We start from the raw sequence: 21593 nt of genomic DNA, 5'->3' as shown, positions 1-21593 counted from the left end.
GGTTTGTTGTCCCACAACAGCAGGGAGGTGACACGATATCTCCGTCTGTGCAAGCCCACTCCGTTTTTATGCAGCAGAATGCTCTGTGGGATTGGTCTGGCAGTTAATTTTTTAATTATATATATATATTATTTCAGATGCATTGTCAATTCAGCCGTTTTAATAAGGATACATGCACAATATATATATATATATATATTGCACGGGGCTAACACATGATGGATAGTGTGAACTCATAGCACTAGGCAATCTGTGGCTTGTCTGTAAATGTGATGTGAGCCCCTGTGGCTATGTGAACCCAGTGCTGCTCCCATGATTTCCTGGCCGTGTTATCTGTATTTCTGTATTTCAAACATGGGGACTGATGCTAACGTGCAATTGAGTTGCTTTCAGTGGGGGCTTGAATGCAGACCTATGGGCAACATCTAGAGAAGCAAAGTGCAGGAGCCTGGTCTGTGGTGATGCTATTCTAAGCCTGGTCTGGTTTGGGGGCTTTATCTGCCTTCCCTGGGCAGGAGAAGGGCTGTAATCAGTCCCAAATGGCTGAGACTGTGTGTCTCCAGCCCCCGGCTCAGCAGATTGCAAAGGGCAGAGCTTCCATTTGTCAGTGAGTGAAGCCAGGAGCTGCCATCTTCCTCCGCACCACACTGGGATGAGGATGTATAAATAGCCCCAGCATCCCCGGCCCCGTGCACACTCACACACCGGCTGCTAATGCCTCGGCGAGCAGGGCCAGGTTGCTTTACCCAGGGGGAAACATTCACAAGCATCACAGGCAGCTTAACAGCATCGGACAGATTTTGTTTTCCTTGCAAACGTGGCTGCGCTCCCTGGGCTGCAGCTGTCTGCTCGAGATGCCCATCTCCAGCGAGCTGCAGGCCTGATCCTGCCTCCCCGAGGAGCAGCCTGACTGCTCCAAAAGTGTTTCTGCCATGAGGAGAGGGAGAGGAGATTGTTCTTCTTTCTGGGGTTTTGAATTTAGGAAGCCTGTGGTATCCCCTGCTCCATCTTTCACGTCTCCAGGATGGGCCAGTGTTTGAGCACTGGGATGAGCACACTCATCCCAACATCTTTCGGGGTGAAATACTAAGTAAATCTGCATGTGCTTATACACAGTCAAACCCTGCCTGATGTCAAAGAGGGATCCTTGGTGACAGAAGTAGCCAGAAGTAGACCAGTGCATTTCTGAGATTCAGTGTCACCCACCAACCTGTAAACATATATACGAGCCTGCCTCATTTGCAATGGTTCACCTGGGAGTGCTAAGGAATTCAGAGAATATCCTTCAGTGGAAAAAGGCCCAGGCTGCTTCAAATAGTGTACAGAAACAATAAATATAACCGTAGAACCGAGGAAAAAAATAAATAGGTTTGGAAGAATGAGACAAGCTATGAGGAGATTATGGATTTCCAAAAGGAGATCTAACACTCCTATATCTGTGACTGTAGTCTGTAATGCCATCCTTCAGCTAAGCATTTGAGCAGTTGCTGAATAGCAGTTAAATGATGTGCGTGGTCAACAGAAGTGAATGAGGAGCTAATAGAAGAGGAAAAGAAAACAAGTGCTTTTCCAACCCTTTTTTTGGATGATTTTGTGATGCAACGTTGCCCAGAGCCAGAGGGGTTGGAACTAAAGGATCTTTAAGGTCCCTTCCAACCCAAACCATTCTATGATTCTACAATTCTATATGATTAATACAATTCTGTGATGATGAACCATACTTTGGGGTAGGTCATCAAAAACCACCCAAGAGCTGGCCAGCTCCTCTTCCTACAAGGTCAAAGCACACAGATGTAGAAGGATAATCCTGCTGTATGGTGAGGACCAAAACTCGAGCCCATTGTGTTGAGGAAATGGTCTCTGCCTTGCAAAGCAGAATTGTCTTCCTGCAATCACCGCCAGGGCAGGTAATGGGGGGATGAGGCTCATGGGAGTGCAGTTAGAGGCTCTAGAACTTGATAGACACAGATTCCAACTTCACCATCTTTGATGTAGAAAAGTCCTTTAGGCTTATCTGTGAAATGAAAACGTCATTCCTGCCATTGTCATGGGGAGTAGAAACAAAACATGGAGTGAGGTATCTGGGCTGACTTTGAGCTAGTGATTGTTCTCTGTTGCCACAGACGTTATGTCCAGATGGAAAAAAATATATATATTAAATTCACAAATCACATTTTCTTGAGGCATTTCATAGGCAGTGATTTTAAGTTGGCATGAAAATATGATCTGGGGACCAAACTGAGTCTCGGGAAAGAGAAGGAAGGTGTGCTATTGAGTAATCATGAATAGTCACCGAGTCAGGGTGGCAATTGGTGAGCAGGATTCTGGTTTTGGTCACGGTGGGTTATGTGGAATAGTGCTCCAGTGTTAGAAGGGTGACCCTGCATTGCATTGCTCTTGTGTATAGAAGATCAACACGCAGAAAGAAGTATCCACCAAGACACTTTGCAGCTAGATATGATGAGCAGAACAGGGTAAACTTTATAATAGACAGTACAGGTATGAAATATTCTGTTTTTCACGGCTTATTGGTCTGCCAAAGCTTTCTGGAGTCCATCAGTTCTATGTTTGGCAAGGATTGGCTTTGTTGTGCAAGCTGCCTCGGTTATGCCAGCTGTATGATTAGATGACAGCTAATAAGCACAGATTTGCTGAAATATTCTCCATTTGATAGCTTTGCTATCAAAATCCTCATCAGCAGTTGGATTAGCTGTAGGAAAAGAGCAGCTACAGCACAAGATAGTGGATTATGTAAATTGGTGGGGGTTATTTAATCCTGTGGTCTGGGTCAAATCTCGGTAGTGTTTTCTGTATGGAGTTAAATACATCATTGAAACAGCAGATACAAGAAAAAATACTAACAAATAGTTAAATGCATGGACTGGTGCCTAAAACAAGTGCCTAGCTGTCCATACCACACTTCCCCCACCAAAAAAAAGAAAAAAACCCACCCAACTCCCCCAAAAAAACACTGTTAGACTTTCACTTTATGTTATATTGGCTATCCACGGGCCATGCAATCCTTCCTACACAAACAGCTGAAGCAAGGTTTGAACTTTCTGGACCACAGGGTATGACCAAGTCCTTTGACAGAGCTGTCCTGGCATGGGAGTGAAAAAATCAGGTCAAAGCTCTGGCAGCATGATCTGCCTACACTATGTCCTCTGGGTCACAATGGCTCCAGCATTAAATATCCAAAACAGACGTTTTGGTAAAGCAGACTGAGGTCTCCCAGAACATAGCAGAAAGCCAAAAGTCCTTGGTAAGCTCCACCAAGCTTCCAGAGAAGACAGAAATGCAGAGGATTAGAGTCTAGTTTGCTTGCTTTTTATGTGCTGCAGAATTTGGCCCAGTAAACTGGGGGTAATGTCACTCAGCTCCATTGCCTTGTGTTGTCTTAAGCCAGTTTTGCCTGACGCCATACAACAAAACACAGCCGGTCCTTTTTCAGTGAGCAGTGGGATTCAGACTTTAACCTGCTCTTGCACCTTTTCTTCAGGCCCTGGGAAGACTTAGTGGTGTTAAATTGATCACCCATAACTTGCTGCAGCTGTTTTCCATTGGGAGGACCCATGGCCATTAGATGTTGAGCCATTCACCATGAGCTGCTCTGCGAGCAAACACAGAAGGAACCTCTCCTTAACTGCAGTGTTGCTCAGCTTGAGCAGTGTGCCAGCAAAGCACAGGTCCAAATTTCATTATTCATCCATTACCTGGGAACTGTAGCCTGCCCTAGGGCAGCAAATACAACTTGCTGTACTGGGGGCTCCCAGACATCTCGTGAGCTTGGTTTTGTAGCTCTGTCACTGGGGAATATTGGGTCTGATTGCACCTCCTCCACTTTTAATTAATAAGATAGTTGAATCATGCAGTTATCTGACAACGTGAGAAATTATCAGCTTAAGAAGCTCTGTTGCTGGTGGCAGACACATTTGTTACCTGTTGCATCTCTCAGAGGGACACTGCAAAGGATTAGTTTGTATTTAAGAGATGCTGTGTACGATTACATATGCGCTGCCTTGCAAAACATTTCTTTCTGCTAGATCCTCTCATTGTTTCTTTTTACTGGCATCTGGCTTTCTTTGCACACCCTCTGCTCCCAGAAGGATGTGAACAGAAAGTGCCTGGGGCTCCCTGAGCTCCTGTGCTGGATGGAATGGAGATGGTAGCAGGAAGGGGGGTTGTGTTGGGAAGGCACCACGTGCACATCTGGGGTGGCAGTCGGTGTCTCATGGCACTGTTATTCCTTGAAATTTTGAGCCATTTCCAAAGATTGCAACAATTATGTGGTTTTTAGGAAGATGAGGTGTCCAAATGAGTGCATAAAAAGGCAGGTGTCGTGGCCTGGGGCTGATCCTCAGCAAGGAGGCATCTACCCAGGATAGCCTCTCTCAAGTCCCATTCTCCAGTGCTGAACTGCCTCTCTCCTTAGTTTAAGAGCCAAATTTTTGCCACACTGCCTGGCAGTGCTCCGGGAAAGTAGGAATGAACATGCCGGGTTGGGCCATAGGCTCATCCAAGCAAAGATCTTTAGGGAGATGAAAGCCAGTGCCAGATGTTTGCAAAAAGCCTCCAGCGTGGCTATCTTTCACACCTCATTTCCCCTTCATCCCCACCAGTCTCATGACTGATCTCACAGCAGCTCATGTTGTGCTTTCCACAGCCACTCTCCATCAGCTGGAAAGGGCCTCAGCAAAAAAGCAAAACCACAGGCACGGCTCTCAGAGGTGGAAGGGGTCCCTCTCATGTCTTGCAATCAGGAGGAGACAGAGATTATCTCTGTGCCTTTTTAGACAGGCAAGGAAATACTCTGAGTTGCGTGGAAAGTCAGCAACCTTTGGAAACTTCTCTGAGCTGATGACAGACACAGATTTTAGACAACACTTCTTTTTTCCTTCTCTGAAACATTGAGCCTTTTGTTTCTCTTCTCTTTGAGGCAGACAAACCAAAACAAACTGAATCAGTTTCCATCAGTACACACTTCACTTTGAAGCCAAAATCAGCTTTGAACCCAATCCCATGTTTTGATTCTGGTACGTTTTGGAGGAAAAAAAAAGTCCAAATCAACATTTGTTTTGTGTGTAATCAGCGTTAGCTGACCTGTTCTTTCTTCCTCTGCCAAGAGGCAGAGGAGACAAACATCTGTGTGCCCAATCCCAGCTCTGAATGGGCAACCAGGTGCCCTGAACCTCGCTGGCCCTGGTGACAGCCATGCTCTTCTCTTCCAGGTGCTCCATTTCAAAGGTCTCAGCATCCCCATGCTACCTCCTGCCGACACTTCCACCTGGGTCCCCAGCCTCAGCTCTCCGCCGACTTCACCCTGCCTCACGCAGTGCAGCCCCAGCCAGGGCTGACCCCACACATGGCCCCCGCACACCAGCATAGCGGTCCCCTGCACCAATCCCTTGCCCCAGTGCCAGCCCTGCCCTTCCAAGATGTGGCCGGACCATCCTTCCTACCTCAGGCGCTACACCAGCAATACCTCCTCCAGCAGCAGCTCCTTGAGGCCCAGCACCGCCGGCTCATGCCCCATCCCAGGTAAGGGGTCTTATGTTTCCCAAATGTCGTCTGAAGTGTATGAAGTCATAGGTTCACAGAATGGTTTGTGTTGCAAAGGGCCTTGAAGGTCGTCTAGGTCCAACACTCCTGCCATGGGCAGGGATGCCATCACTAGACCAAATTGCCAAGGGTCCCATCTAACCTAGCACTGAGGACCCAAGGGATGGAGCATCCACATCTTCTCTGTGATGCTGGGAAGCTGTCAGGGTCACTTCAGCAAAGCCCTGGCAGAACTTCCTGATGAAACTGGGTTCTTTTCATAAGATCACCCATGTTCTCTCAAATTACATCTACTAGGAAGATGCATGCCAGGTTGCACCAGTGGGTGAACCTCTCCCACAGGGATCCATACTGTGCTCACTTGGCGCGTCCAAAGGTCACCTGGTATCATCTCTCAGTCAATCACACTGGTCATCAGTCCAGTGTGATCAGTCATCACATCGTCATCAGTCACAGTGAAAACACCTTGATGTTGCTGTGAACCCATCCTGCATCCCAGAGAGAGCAACAGAATGCATGAGTGAGCCATCTTCTCATAGCTGCTGCTTCAAAGCCACATGAGACGTGGCATCCACTCATCCCACTGGGTTTTCACTTGAAGTGCTCACTCCTCTGGATCCAGGCTCTGTGAAGAGAGGCAATGCAGGGAGGGAATGAAGCCATTGATTTGGAGCACTTTCAATCAAGAAAAGCAGCCTAGATTCATATTAGTCTGATGATTACAGGGAGGATTACTGTAGCTCAGGAGAGGTGGGAAGGGATGCCTAGCCTTATCCCAATAGTGTTTCTTGAGAGAGAGGCTCAGATAACACGTAGGAGAGGAGTGCTTTTTTTGGAAACATATGGAAGTTATTTGTGGATCATACCCATAGACCAAGAATGAGGCGATGAGTCTTTGCCATGACGCCTCATTTGGAAAGAATGCTACAGACAGAAAGGTCTTTCTTTCCCTTTCTGTCTGCAGATTGTGGATTCTTCTCGCCCTGCTTTTATTTTGCATAAACTGGATTTCAGGTGGATTTAATGATTAGTTACTAATTGGGTAGCAAATATGTGCAAGGCTGAGGCACTGATGATATAAGCATTTATCTCTTAGTCATAAGCTCAGTTCAAATAAAACCACAGAGCACAGCTCCACATAGGAGTTGCTTTGATGCCTCCTGGCAGTATTACCTCAGCCAGTGCGCTGTCAGAGAGAAGGAAGTGTGATATGATGAGGGCAGCAGCCTCTTGCCCAGCCTCACAGCCTGGTTCTGAAAGCATCCATCATAGCAGGAGAGGCTCAGAAACCTTTCAGACGTGGCATGTGAGGTCCTATGAATGGGATTCTAGATGGTGCCTTCAAAGGTGAGAAAAGACTGAAGTCCCTGGAAAGATTTCAATGTATTCCCACTGCAAAGTCAGCAGAGCTGGAGCAGGAGGAGGTGGTACCAGCCTGGCACATCCATCATCCATGGAAATATTGGTGGGAGCAAATTGTGCCTTCAGTTGCTCCTGGCTGATTCTGTTATGAATGAGGTTCCCCAAGACTTTATGGACTGTGCAGGGAGATGAGACAACCTGCAGCTTCTTTATGATGATGGATAATGCTTGGACCAGGAAGAAGTTTCATCTTGTAACTGTTGTTTATGAGGCTTACAGCAGGGAAAAGAAAATAGTGCAACGATCACAGAATGGCTAAGGAAAAGGTTTAGTTTCCTCTTTTTCTTCTCACGCTGCAGCTCCTGTAAGCATGTGGATGCTGCAAGGGGTGAGAGTGGAGGTCTGCATCATGTCCACGATGACAAATGCTGTGCTTCTGCACTCCTCTTCCCATCATCCCTGACCTCTACCTAGACTCACCTCTCTCAGATGCATAATGATGAGCCCATCATGTTGGGTTTTCCCATTATTTATCAACGTGGGCCTAGAGCAGCAGTGCTACTAACTCACTTCTGGTCTCCTCCCCAGGCGGGCTCAGGAGCGCATGTCCGTTCAGCCTCACCGTCTGCACCCCAGCTTTGACTTCAGCCACCAACTGCAAACCCCACAGCCCATGGCACCCCAGCCCAGGTACTTGGCAGAAGGCACAGACTGGTAAGTCTTCCTTGTTTCCACAGTATGCTGAATGAGGTGCTCAGAAAGCCCTACGGAGGCTGGGTGGGTTAGCGAATGCCTTTGTGGCTCAGTGCTTCCATGAAAACTGATGGTTCAGTTCAACAGATACAACAGGGAAAGTATGTAATGGAGGAATTCATTCCTGGGAGGGCCATGAGTGCACACTAAAGGCTCTATGCGTGTGGTTGGTAACACTGACATTGATCACATCTCTCCATCCATAGTTGCATAACGCACCTATACATTGATTTCCCCGGGACCTTCTCCTGGTGCAGGGCATAGCCTGCAGGGAAACACAACCCAGGGCCTGTTTCCCACAGACCAACACCTCTGTGTCTGCTGCTGCCCACCAGCAGGAACTCAAAATGTGATTTTGTGATTCACCCACGGCTTTTCTGTGGTTGAAACTAGAGAGCATGGCGCTGCTTCACCTCCCAGGATGGGGTGCGTGGATAAATAGCTGCTAATGATTCTCCCGTATCAGTGTCTGATACTCTGGAAAAGCTGAGGAAACGATTGATTGCTCTGCTTTCAGAGGAAGCTTTGAGCATTAGCATGCTCAGTAAGATACAGGGCCCTACTTGGAAGAAGAGGAAAATAGAAACATGCTCCTGAATAGCTGCTTGTTAGCTGAGCGAAGTCCATTCTCTGCATTGAATGGAGAAAATAGCATGTGAACATGTAATTAGAGACAATCGTAATGTGTAAGCACAAGGAGACCAAAATAAAATGGTACAGGAAATCTTAATTATGGCATTTCCTAACATCTGAGCACTTTGCTCTGCGAATGGAGAGCTGTTTCAGTGCACAGATTTTGCCCCTTCCAGGGTGATAATATATGACCTAAAAGATGGCCAGATCCCTTCATTGTTTTCTTCTCAGGTGTTCCCATTGCTGGCATCATGATGCAACAAATTTGGCCAATGGGACATTGTTCAGATAAGGTTGCAAAGCAGTTCACATTTCATCTGAATAGAGCCATTTTTTTCCTGCCTCTCTTTCTGTGCATACTGCTTAATTATAATCATTAGGAGGATCTGATAAAGCGTCGTTTAATCATCCCTTCCTCCTCCATCCTCCCTGCTGTGTTGTCCCATAGCTTTATAAACCTAAGGAGCGAGGATGACAGAAATCATATACTGTGTGTATATATTTGGGTGACTCACTTTCCCTTGGGGCACATGTACAATTTTGCCCAGTGACAGATACAAAAACTTTCATCTAATGTGTTACCACCGCATGAGCAGAGACAGCACTTGCTCGGAGGCAGGGGGTGGTAGGCACTGCCATGGGAAACAGGGATGGAAGTTGGAGCTGTCGGTGATTTGTCACCTCAGACAGCCAACCCCGGGTTAAAACCTTCTGGAGAAGAAGAAATAAACTCCCATTTCATTCCTTCAGCTGTTTTCTGGTGCGCATTTAGTGATGACCATTCAACCTGTTGCCTTTATCCTTTGGTTTTTGGTTGTTGGCAGCCTATATGCTACAGGCATCACAGCTCTTGAACCTCACATTAGAGCATCCAAGTGCTGTACATGTAGCACAGGCTGGAAGGTGATGGTTGGTTTTGGTTTTCTTCAGCTTATGTGCTCTGTGCATTCATTTTCAAACACCAGCATTATGCTTCGGCCCATAGCATCACTGAGGAACATTTATTTGTGGTTTTAAGGATCCACTGCACAACGGAAGTATTGTCATTGCAATTACTCATGCAAGTTAATAATATCCATTCATCTCCTAGAGACCCCTTCATTCCCTGATCTCACCCTGTGGATTATCACATCTACTTTATAGGCAGGGAATATGGGCAGGCAGAGAGGAGATAGCCCAGGTCATGTCTCGTGCCAGTAGCAGGGATGAACTCACTGTCTCCTCATTTCCAATAAAACATTCCAGTCTTCAACGGTCTTGAATAATGGGATAAATCTCCAAAAATGTGACGAAGGGGCTGGAAAATGCCTTTTCCTGTGGATTCCCACCCCAGTTTTGTTCCTGCCAGTCTCCTGCTGTGATTTATCCTCTGCTAAGTTTTGCCAGCAAAGACAAACCCTCTTTTTACTCATCTTGGTGACTTATTACGGAGTATCAATACCCTGAAGTTGTTATCTGGTACACAGTCCATGTTGGCTAAAGGATTTCTGCACTTACTGTCCCCTCATGACCATTAACTGGTGTTGAGCATCAGCAGTTTCACAGCTGCTCCAGGACACGACTGGGCTGATCATAGTAAGCAATAGATCTTGCCACTTTGCTCCATGGAGAGGAGAAGTTCAGGCTGAAATGAGAAGCCCTCGTGCCTTAATCAGCTTTGCTTTGGCAAACATGAAGACAATGGTTATCAGAGTGCCAGCTTTTGTAATTATGATAAAGTAAATGACAAACAAAGCACTTGTTTGCTGAGAGATTCTTTGACTGGAGACACAAGGGACCAGCCAATTGGCTTACACATGGAGATGCTGTGCTAGGTATCCTCTCACCCCATTCATGCAGTGCTGGAATGGGGTTGAGGTTCAGCTCTGCTTTCTGGGTTGAGCAGTGCTGCAGCGTTTGCTGGGATCTTGGTGATTTGAAATGCCAGGATGGAGCTGGGATGATTTCTGGGAGGACCAAGTGACCAAACCCACAAAGATAAAACCCAGCCATGTTGTGTGTGGTTGAGTGGGACTCCTAGGGATGTCCTGCTGCATCAGTGGTGGCCTACTGGTGGTGTGATGCTGCTTCCTAGAGATGCATCATCCAGAAATATCCCAAAACCTTTCTTTTTTTTCTTTTTTTCTTTTTACTTTTTTTTTCACAAAGAGAAGGTCTGGGTATCCAAGAGGCCAAGTTTGATGCAGTCCTCCTTCTCCCCCACAAAACTGTGCTGTGACCTGGGTTGGGACACTTCCAGGGAGATCGTCAGCATGGATGATGCTTAGCTATGTCCTAACAGTACCCACCATTCCTCTGTATTTCTGCAAAATACTCTAGGCAAAGTGTAATCATCTACAGTGGTGGTGACACAGAGAGGACCTGGTTGGCCAGGTTGAGCTATTCATCCTGGGCATTGATGAAGCCACCAAAATTGTCATGCTACATCCCATAGCTCCTATCCCCAGCTACCACCAATGCTAAGCGGCGTGAAATCAACCCCTCGCTCCATCTTTGGGGAGGGAGGGAGGTGAGCCCTTTTGTCAGGCTCTGTACCATGAAAGAAGACAGTCAGAACCATATCTTCACCCTTGCACCCACAGGGACCTCAGTGTCGATGCAGGACTGACTCACGCCCAGTTCCAGGTCCGCCCGGTCCCCCAGCCCTATCAGCATTACTTAGCTACACCTCGGATGCATCACTTCCCCAGAAGCACATCCTCAACACAGATGGTAAGTGAAACGCTTTCAATGAGAAATGTTTTATGCATTGTCTGCCAGAAGGCAGTCAAAATAAAGGCTGCTATCTTTCTATCACCTGTCTCCTGCGAATCCCACTTATCTCCGGCCGTGGGAGGGAGTGTCTGAAAGGATAATGTTGCATCATTGCACTCTGGATTAGAGAAAGGAAAGAAAAGCTCAGCTGCTCTGGAAAGAGTCGATCCGTTGCCTGCAGAGCACTCACGGGCTGAGCTGTATAAGCCTTGGCAGGATGTGAGACTTAGCAGTTATTGATAATAATTATGATATACTGGAGTAAAGTATATCCAAGGGCTCCGGGCAGGCAGAAGGCTTGGTGGTCGGTGGCACCTTCCCATGCTCTCTGTCCTTCATCTCATTTGCCATCAGAGTCAGCCTTGATATCACACATTGAGTTTTTCATGACCTGTTGCACTGGTGGAGGTGGGGTTTGACATGAAGGGTCACTTCCAGGTCCTTCTCCTAGCAGGGAGCTGCAACTGGAGCTGAGCCGCCCTGCTCATCCTTGAAACAGCCTTATAAAGCACAGAGATGTTCTTTTTCATCCTGCCATGGTCAGAACCTGACTCCTGTACATGGCTTTCAGTATTGGAGCCTGGGTGAAGAAAATTGCACCAGCTTAAAAATAAAAATTAAATTAAATCTCTTTTCAAGCCAGTCCATGTTGAGAGTTTGGAACTTCAGTGTTACGGATGCAGTGAGAATTATTGCAGCACAGAGTTAATTCAGAAGACACGCATGCTGGTTTTTATCATTAACAGGAGACGTATTTATTTATTAATTTATTTTTAGTTATTATTATTCTGCTCAATTTTGCTTATTAAAAGGTTCCCACTGGGGAAGGTGTCAGTCTGCTCTTTCATTTCCAATTTTTTAAGCACTAAATTTAAATCAGCGAGGTACACGAGGGATTTCCTGGCGCTAGCACAGGTGGCTTTATTTTTCTCCCTTGCTTCTTGCAGGTTGTTCATGAAATCAGAAATTACCCTTATCCTCAGCTCCAGCTACTTGCTCTTCAGGGACTGAACCCAAGCAGGCACACATCAGCTGTGCGGGAGAGCTATGAAGTATGTATCTTGGGGACAGGAATAATTATGTTTTTAAACCCTGGGAATCCATGCAAGCTCTGGCATAAACTCATCAGACTCTGCCTTCTGGCATGGGAGTCACAGATGAGAACGGGACTGGGCCTGCAGCAACTAATAATAACCCAGAGGCCAAAGCTGTTGACTGGATTTGATGAAAGATGGTCTACCCCATATACTTGGGTCTGGCTCCCTTCCTGTCTGCGAACAGAGTGCTCCAGTTCTGTGCTTTAGTGACTTACTGATTGATTGACGATTGTTTTTTCCCACCTGTCAAACAAACTTCACCTTGATTTCTTAACTACTGGATATCCAGATTTCAGCTCTGTGCCTTGGTCCCTCAGTGAACGACCCAACAGCCAAAACTCAGATCTATCACCAAATTATTAGTGATTTGGGTTCAGTGGATATTTCCACCAAGGACAGGGCAGGATGGAGCCTTGCTCCTTGGCAGGCAGGCAGTGGGGTGGTGGAACCTTGCGTTCTTCCATTGATGCTTATTTACCATTTGTTGTTCTGTGCTTCAGGAGCTGCTGCAGCTGGAGGACAGGCTGGGCAGTGTGAGCCGGGGGGCTGTCCAGAACACCATTGAGAGATTCACCTTCCCCCACAAGTACAAGAAGGTGAGAGCCTTGAAATCATGGCACGGCTGCCAGCCCATGTTGGTTGGCCAAGTGTTGTGTGCGTGGAGTGGACGGAAGGTAGGACATTGGTGGGTTGCAATCCTCACTGTTGACAAACCAGCATCACCAGCTAAAATATACCCCAAAAAGGAGGACTTCTCTTTGGTGCTTTAATAACTTGTGGGACTCCCAGGTTGGTGCACTGCCGTAGCTCAGCTGGCTGACTCTTGCTTCCAGGCTAGGAAATTACAAGTCAAATTTTCAAAAGGGTCTCAACCTTCTCCCATCCAGTGGGAAAGGATGGGTCCATATCAAGAGGGCTTCACGCATGCAAATGCACCCTATTCTGCAAGAAGGTGGCACTGCCGGGGCATTTGTTCTCCCTTTGCTTTGTATCCAGTGGACCCCCCAAAAATTCTATTAATTGGAATGGATATGTAGGAGAAAAAGGAAAGAAAGGAGCTGAAAGTGCAAGCCATGCTCCATGGCTGAGCTTGCATGGGGCACAGTGGTTGCCCTTACTGGCAGAGGTGACTATATATTTTGGGGTCTTCAAGAGAAGCCCCCATCAAGGGAGACTATGGGGCGATCCTTGCCTCAAAGAGAAAAGAGGAGGTGGTGATTATTTTGGCTTGTCTGGCTCACCTAAGCTCTTATTTTTTGCCTTGTTGCAACTACACAGGCTCAGCAGGTTGTTAGAAAATTGAGTTGTAACCAAATTATGTCTTTCTTCTTGCTGCAGAGAAGACCACAGGAGGGTAAAGCTGAGCAAGAGGATGGAGAGGAGTCAGACACTGATGAGAAATGCACAATCTGTCTGTCCATGCTTGAAGATGGAGAAGATGTCAGGTATGACCCTTCCCACTGCTTGACTGTCTCTCAGCAACATCTGAGTTGTGTTTGTTCAATAATACCACCGTGCTTTCATGAGACTGACCCTGTTCTTGTCCTGACAAACTAACCTGTGTTATTTCAGGGTTTAGGAAAGAAAACACTTCTTAGCTGGACATTAGTAAGGGCCATAGTTAGGCAGAGCTCTGCGCAGTAAGACCTGATAGGTGTGGATCACCTGCTCCAAAGTTGGTCAGATGTCAGAGAAAGGTGGGTGCCAGGTCAGAAGGGCATGAGGTTTTCTGGGAGATTTATAACCAAGGTCAATCATCTCTGACCTACTGCTGACGTTGCTGGTAGAGGCTGGAGGGCCTGGGAAGCACAAATGTCACTACATAGGTGTATTCCCCAGTCCTAGATGCTGTTTTCTGGATGTCTTGGGCTTCTTCCATCCACATTGTCCCAAATGGATTGTGGATCACAGAATCATTCAGGTTGCAAAAGACCACTCATCATCCAGTACAACCCCAGCACCCCGACCACGGGCACTAAACCATGTCCCCAAGTGCCAAATCTCCGTGGTTCTTGCATGCCTCCAGGGACAGGGACACCCCACCTTCCTGGGAAGTCTGTGCCACTGCATCACCACACTTTCTGAGAAAACATTTTTCCTAATGGGGGGATGCAGAAGGAAAGCAGTGAGCTCATAGACTATGAAACCAAGGGGTTTTATGCAATTTTAAAAGGTCGATGGTGCTTCTCTTCCCACAGGAGGTTACCCTGCATGCATCTCTTCCATCAAGTATGCGTGGACCAGTGGCTGGCCACCAGCAAGAAGTGCCCGATCTGCAGGGTGGACATTGAAACACAGCTCGGCTCGGACAGCTGAAAGAACTGGCTGGACACACCATTTTCCTTATCAGGTCGTATGGCCATAAACCCTTGCAGCAAAATTTTTTGCCTTCTGAGCCATTTGATTGAGAGGAAAAGTCTGCAGGCACGTTAGAGAGGCAGAGGAGGAGGTGTTGGTACAATATCTAGTGGTAGGAGATATTGCACATGCGCAGGATACGGGCCCGGTGAAAGGGAGCTGGCATTCCCGGAGCTCAGAGACCCCATGCTACAGAAGATTTAGTGTTGAACATGAAGGAACTAGTTGTGGTAGTCTGGCCTGTCAATCCTGCATTTCATGAGGATTGTATATATACCTCTCGAATACGTAGAAACATGTTATAGGGGTCCTTTAGCTATTTCTATGGATGGCAGCTGGAGCATGTTAGCTTAAGAAATGTTGTGTTTGATGCCCTACTCATCTTGTGGTGGACATGTTGCTGTTACCTAATTTGCACCAAATATTTTTTCATAGATTCCTTATGTTGGTGCCTGATTAATACATTGCAAAAGGGGAATGCAGAGGTCAAGCTTTCCCACCCTTGGGGGGAAGAGGCGAAAAAGCAAAATCCTGTTTACAATCAGAGGGGTTGCGCTCTTTGCCTCAGCCATGTGTGCTTCCTTTCCTTGCCTTTACAGTGTTGCAAATTTAGAGACACTTAAAATACATAAAAAAAAAGAAAAAAGAAAACAACAGACAAATTGGAAATGAAATGAATGATGCAATAGGGAGAGGCTTCGTTCCTGCTGTTCTGCTGCTGCTGAATGCTTTCTGTAGGGGCACAGTGTTGAGATGGATGCTGTTTCTTTGCTCTTTGTGTAGCTCGGCATGCTGAAATCCACGCTAGGCTGTGGACTGTCTCCATGATCTCTGTTATCCATAGTGAATGATCTTACTGATACGGTGAGCTGGAGGCTGGTTGGCTCCAGAGCACCGTGGCTCAAGTCTCCCCAGGGTTGGACATCGCTTGTGATTTAGGGTATAGCTTCTCAGAAACATTGCAATAGGACAAAGGGAAACAGTTTCAAACTAAAACGGAGGAGATTAAATTGGATATAAGGAAGAAGTTTAATACAATAAGGGCAGTGAGGCCCTGACACAGGCTGCCCCATCCCTGCAGACACCCAAGGTCAGCCTGGATGGGACTCCGAGCATCTGATAGAGCTGTGGGTATCCCTGTGTACTGCAGGGAGTGGGATTTGAGGGCCTTTACGGGTCCCTTTCCCAGAGAGGTTGTGGATGCCCAGGGTGTTTAAGGCCAAGTTGGGTGGGGCACTGGGCAATCTGATTGAGTACTTGATCTAGCTGCTGATAACCCCGCAAGTGGCAGAGGGGTTGGAACTTGATGATCCTTGAGGTGCCCTTCAACCCAAGACATTCCGTGATTTTATGATTCTATGATTCATTCTGTGATTCTATGATTCTGGGGAGATTGTTCACGCTATGACTGGGCAGGGCAGAGCAGCAGCCAAACTGCCCCACTCCCATTCCCCATCCCCACCCACAGGAGATGGGAGAAAGGGAGTCGCATGCAGACGCTGTGCTTCACCTTCCTGGTGAGAAAGCACAGCATAGGGAGAATAAGCAGATGTACAGCACAGGTGGAAGCCTTTTTTCCTTTCTTTCCATTTTTTTTTCCCCTTTAATCCACTCAAGCTCTTAGTCTGCAGGGCTGAATCTCCCCGAGCAGCTCTGATAATGGGATGGGAGGAAACTCATTGCTCATGAGGAGTTGCCGATGCCATGGCTGTTTGGGCACAATAGGGGAATGCTGGATCTGGAGGGTTTGCTGCTTTCTGGAGGGCTTGGTTTAGCCCTGCGTTGGAGCACTGTTAGACATTTCACTCCACATCCATATGGAGAATGAGATGGTTATTAAAATGGAACCTGATTTTTCAACGTCCATTAAAATAATGCATAAAATTGTAGGCATCCCCCAAAGGAACTGGGGACATTTCCATCCCCCCAGACAAAGACATCAGCCACAGAGACCCAGAGGACAGCCCTCCAGAGGACCAGCATTCACAACCATTTTTAAAAAAAAAAAGAAAATACTTTTTTCTTTTCTTTTTTTCTTTTTTTTCCCCACACTGGGAAAGCAAAAGAGATATGAGGAGAAGCCAGGGGGATGAACTGGAAACTTTATATATTCGAAAAGCAGATGTGCGGAGCTGAGCACTGACTCCTCTGAGCCAAGCGATGCTCTTCATGTAGAAATGACCCTAAATTGCCATGTGGGAGATGGTGGGATTCCTGTGAGTGGAAACTGCCCTCCAATGTTCCCTATTCTAATTTCTACAACTTAAAGAGAAGTGAAGGAGGTGACATGCGGATCAAGGATCGTTTCTTCCCCCTCTTTCTGTGCCTGTGCAGGTAGGAGGAAACAAAGGGAGGGTCATGGTGACATATATTTGCCATAGGGGCATATATTTGCCACCTGACATGAGCAGAGGGCCCCAACGTGCAGAGAGATATGGGCTCCTTGGGGCAAGGAATGACCCATGGGTACATCCAGAGAGAAGTACCATGGAGACTCCCAAGGTCAGGCTGGACAGGGCTCGAGCACCTGGTGGAGCTGTGTGTGTCCCTGTTCATTGCAGGACCAAGTGGATTTTAAGGGTCCCTTCCAACTCAACCTGCTCCATGGTTCAATGATACGCGTGGAGCTTGCTCCAGCAGCAGCAGATTGGAGCAGCATTAAAAATAACACTGATACTACTAATAATACGGACAAGAAAAGCAAGACGTCGTTCCTGAAAGACACTGTAAGCCAGGCTGGTGCACCTGGGTGTGAGCTGGGGGCAAAGCAGGGGAGGAGCGGGGCTGTAGGGCCCCTGGCTGGGCAGGGAGGAGAGGAGGAGCGCTTCCAAACCGCGTGTTTTCTTAAAGCCTATGCGAAAGTATTACTATTTGCCTAATGAACAAGCACAGTTTTTAGATGAAAAACCAGAAAAAAAAGAAAAAAAAAAAAGAAAAAAAACCACACACACACAAGGAAAAAAAAATACAAACGAACAAGGAAAAGACAAAAAAAAAAAAAAAACACAAAAAACCAACAATTGGTGAAGAAAAGCACCAAAACTCCCATGGTCCGGTGTGAGTGACTGATCCCGCGGTGCGTGAGGACCTGCAGGTTCCTGTGTGGGTTGGAATCGTGTGTACACGACGGTAGGAGGAGCTGGAATAGAAACACACACTCCAGGAACAAAAACATTGATAGTTTACAGGGTTTTGTGAGTTTAAATGCCTTATATTTAACAATCATAATTTATGACTAACTTGTAGATATTGTGGGTTCTTATTTAATTATTTTTATAGTTGGTTTTTTTTGCATTTTTAATTATAATTTATTTATTTAGAAATTAATACTAATTTTTTTTATTACTCCTATTACCTCATTTTTGCATTGTTTCTGGGAATGGAATGCTTTGCATGCGTCGGTACTTTAAAAAAAGAAATTCAACATGGGATGTCGGGGATAATGCTTATCTTGTCGAAAACAAAAGAAAAAAAAAAAAGAAAAAAAATCAGGGTGTGTGATTACCAACTGTATTACTGTGGTGCTGTTACCTTGGATACATTCCATAAAAATGCAAACCTTTGATTCTGTATGCTGTGACATAGTGGAAAACTGCAATATAGTGACTGTGTTTAGCACATATATATGAATATTATTTGCACTCATAATCAAAACTCTGGTGATCCTTTCACTCACGTCCTTGTGCATTGAAGGGGATTAATGGCGTTCTCCAAAACCAAAATGTTTCGGTCGGTTCCTGCCCTGTCCCAGTGCCACTGGTGATGCTCCCGCTCTTGCTGCACGCTTCCTGCAATAATGACTGCAAGGCTGTGCTTGGGGCAATGCATGCCTTCGGTGCATGACTCTGCAAATTGCTTCATACAGTGAGGAAGGGAGCCCCGGTGCTGCAGTTCTGTTCAATTTTCAGTGCTTGCTCTGGCTATGTGCGCCCTGTCAAACCGTCTCCATGAGCACCCAGCTGGGTGCTCCAGGGGGGGGACACAGGAGGGAATCGATGAGCTCACATACTACAAATCCAAGGGTTTTCCTGCAGTTTGTAGGAGCTGACCCTCCCATCTTCTTTGACGTGGAGGTCCTGCTCCTCATGGTGCGGTGCCATCGGGATGGTGGGACCTCAGCTCCTTCACTGCTTCTAGATATGGCTAGAAGGATAGGGCAGAGAGGGATGGGATGGTTGTGGGGATGATCTGGGATCCATTTGTAACACCGGGCCACAAACACCGGCTGTAATCCAGCTGTAAAACATGCCTGGAGCAGAAGCCTCCCTCAAATGACCTTGAAAGCCTTCTGATTGGTTTTGTTCCCTCAGCTGGGGCAGAAAACCTCAACTTGAGGCTTGTTAATCCACCGTGGAGCTGAGGCTACACCGGAACCCTCCTGTGACCTCATTGGGTCACCCCAAGGGGGACGAGCTCCCAGCTGATGTCCCATTCCTGTACTGGTCCACGTCTCCATCCCCAGTGCAGGTGTCCAAGCGTCCATGTCCCCATCCGCATCCATGACCACACTGCTGCTAACGTGCTGCCCCTTCCCCAGAGGTGCCCGGATATCCAGTGCTTGCACCATGCAGGAAGGTTAAAGCGCCCTTGACAATATTTTAAGCTTTAAGCCATAACCACTCTGGGTCCATGCGGATGCTCAGCCACACTGAAACGGAGTTCGATGCATCTCCACCCCAAAAGGCTTCGGATGCAATTTGGGGCCGGAAGGCACAACGTGACCGTACCTTCACGCTTCCTCTTTTCCCTTCAGGGTGCTGCTCTGCTTCATTGCCTTTGCCTTACCCCGGGTTTCAGACTCACGTTTTCCCTTTGCTGCTCCTCCCTTGGAGCCTGGAGCCGTGGTTTTGGGCGGTGTGGGGATGGGGGTTGGTTGTCAACCCCGTAAAGACACCGAGAAAGGGACGCATAAAGCACGGGGCGAGCAAAGAAAAATCCTCTCCTTTAATGGCCCGAGCCAGTGAAAGGATCACCCACATTTTTGTACTCCTACTGCTGTTCTGTTGTGCTGTGCAACATTTTGCTACATAGACTATTTTATAGAAGAAAGCTAGAAAAATATTTATTATTAATATTAAAGCAATAGTGCATTGAAGAAATGAAAAGACATTAGAAATTGTGTAAATGCTTAGATTCACTTTTGGTGGATTTTTTGTACTTTATTTATAACTAATAAAATGAACTGCATTGCTAACTATAAATCCGTGCTGTACAAAATGAGCTGGAAGGGCTCTTGTGTGGTCTTTATTTGCCATCCTGACCCTGACTCCATTCCATCGTGTAAAATCCCCTCCAGGTTGATGCCTGCAGCCTCTTTAGGGCAAATCCTTTAGCAAGTGCGTGGTGGTAGAGCTTTTTTTCTGCCTCTTCCAACCCTGAATCAGTAAGAAAAGAGAAACCTACTGGAAAATGGAATTTTAAAAAGCACTTTTGCATTAATGCAGGGAGAGCTGAAGGCATTTTCCATCCTTTGGTCACCCTTGGAGAACCCAAGCGTGTCAACACCTAACTTTGCAACCTGTACAACCCCTCTGTGGTTGGGCTGAGCATGTCCTGAGGACAGGTGCTGCTGATAATGGAAGTCTGGGGACCTCCTGGATCCCCCAACAACCTGTAAGGCTGCATAAGAGACACACCATATTCAGGCAAATTGAGACTGCCTTTACAGGAAGCTGTTACGAATCCTATCAGAAGACGTGGAGAGCACACTTGCTCACTGAGATCTTGCTGATGTCCTTCCAAAGGGTTACAGCTCTGAGAGCTGCTTGAGATTGCAATCTGTTTTGCTTCGAAGCTGCTGCAGCAGAACACGAGTATGCCTCCGTGATCTGATAACAGCCCCACTGAGCACTGCAACAAGGAGGGAGGGAGTCGCACCCTTTAAGGGACAACGGCACTGACCACGGTGTGACAGTGCTATTCAATGTGAACATCCACTCTCCCTGCATCACCTCTTGTTTTTTTTTTATGGGAAACAAGCCTTTGGCGGGCCCATGGGTTGCAGCTCAGAGCTGTACAACACTATTAGTAAATCTTTCCCCTTCTTGTCCTTTTTCTCCTTTTCCTCCTCCTTCTCCCTCTTTCTCCTTCTTTCCCTCCTTCTCCTTCTTCTTTCTCCTTCTTCTTTCTCCTTCTTCTTTCCCTTCTTTGACTTTTTCCTCTTCTCCTCCTTCTTTCTCCTTCTTTCTCCTTTCTCCTTCTTCTTCCTTCTCCTTCTCCTCCTTCACCTTCTCCTCCTTCACCGTCTCCTCCTTCTCCTTCTCCTTCTCCTTCTCCTTCTCCTTCTCCTTCTCCTTCTCCTTCTCCTTCTCCTTCTCCTTCTCCTTCTCCTTCTCCTTCTCCTTCTCCTTCTCCTTCTCCTTCTCCTTCTCCTTCTCCTTCTCCTTCTCCTTCTCCTTCTCCTTCTCCTTCTCCTTCTCCTTCTCCTTCTCCTTCTCCTTCTCCTTCTCCTTCTTCTCCTTCTCCTCCTTTCTCTTCCTCCCTCTCCTTTCTCCTCCCTCACCTCTCCCTCTTCCTTATCCTCTCCCTCTCCCTCTCTTTCTCCTTCTTCTCTCTCTCCTTTCTCCTCTTCCTTCTCCTCCTTCTCCTTCTCCTCACACATAATGATGGTAGGGGAGGTTGTAGAATGGATGGTTCACAGCCTTCAATTACTCTCCCTTTGCACACACAGGGTTGGTGTGGTTAAATCAAATGCCACCAGACGTTTCACAGCACCTTTGTGGAGATTTTTGGTTTAATTGTCTACATCCTGCAGCAAGAAATAGCCCATCCCTCCCAGGATGTGACACTGCAAAAGACTCCTTGGTCTCACTGGAAGCACCAAAGTGTTCATAATCACAGGACAACACTGTGACCCCCAGGGACGGGCATTACAGAGACAGTGGAACAGCCTGGCTTTGCAGGTTCCTTCTGGGTGCCACCATCCTTGTCCTTTGCTTTTACTTCTCACCCACATTCATGGTTTTTGACTGAAGGCAAAAATAAAGAGCAAAAAATAAGGTGGAAGGTACAGGACAGTCTACCCAACACATGGCTTCAGGGGGCTCAGTTCAGGAGGTAGAAACCCTGAGCCCTGCA

General features: G+C 46.9%; 1 protein-coding gene across 1 annotated transcript in view; it reads left to right on the top strand.

The window, feature by feature from the left end:
* The window catches only part of RNF165 (ring finger protein 165), a 44882-nt gene extending 25165 nt beyond the window's left edge, over nucleotides 1–19717 (top strand). Inside the window, exons 2-8 of the mRNA XM_414696.8 lie at nucleotides 5229–5538; nucleotides 7510–7635; nucleotides 10890–11019; nucleotides 12009–12113; nucleotides 12659–12754; nucleotides 13497–13603; nucleotides 14357–19717. Coding sequence (XP_414696.4) covers nucleotides 5229–5538; nucleotides 7510–7635; nucleotides 10890–11019; nucleotides 12009–12113; nucleotides 12659–12754; nucleotides 13497–13603; nucleotides 14357–14474 — 992 coding nt within the window. The 3' untranslated portion in view covers nucleotides 14475–19717. The remainder of the gene's footprint in view (nucleotides 1–5228; nucleotides 5539–7509; nucleotides 7636–10889; nucleotides 11020–12008; nucleotides 12114–12658; nucleotides 12755–13496; nucleotides 13604–14356) is intronic.
* Nucleotides 19718–21593: the final 1876 nt, after the last annotated feature.

This window comes from Gallus gallus, chromosome Z (genome assembly GCF_016699485.2).
Source record: "Gallus gallus isolate bGalGal1 chromosome Z, bGalGal1.mat.broiler.GRCg7b, whole genome shotgun sequence".
NCBI classification, from domain to species: domain Eukaryota; kingdom Metazoa; phylum Chordata; class Aves; order Galliformes; family Phasianidae; genus Gallus; species Gallus gallus.
Note: the sequence above shows the minus strand (reverse complement) of the source record. Positions and strands in the feature narration are given on the sequence as shown.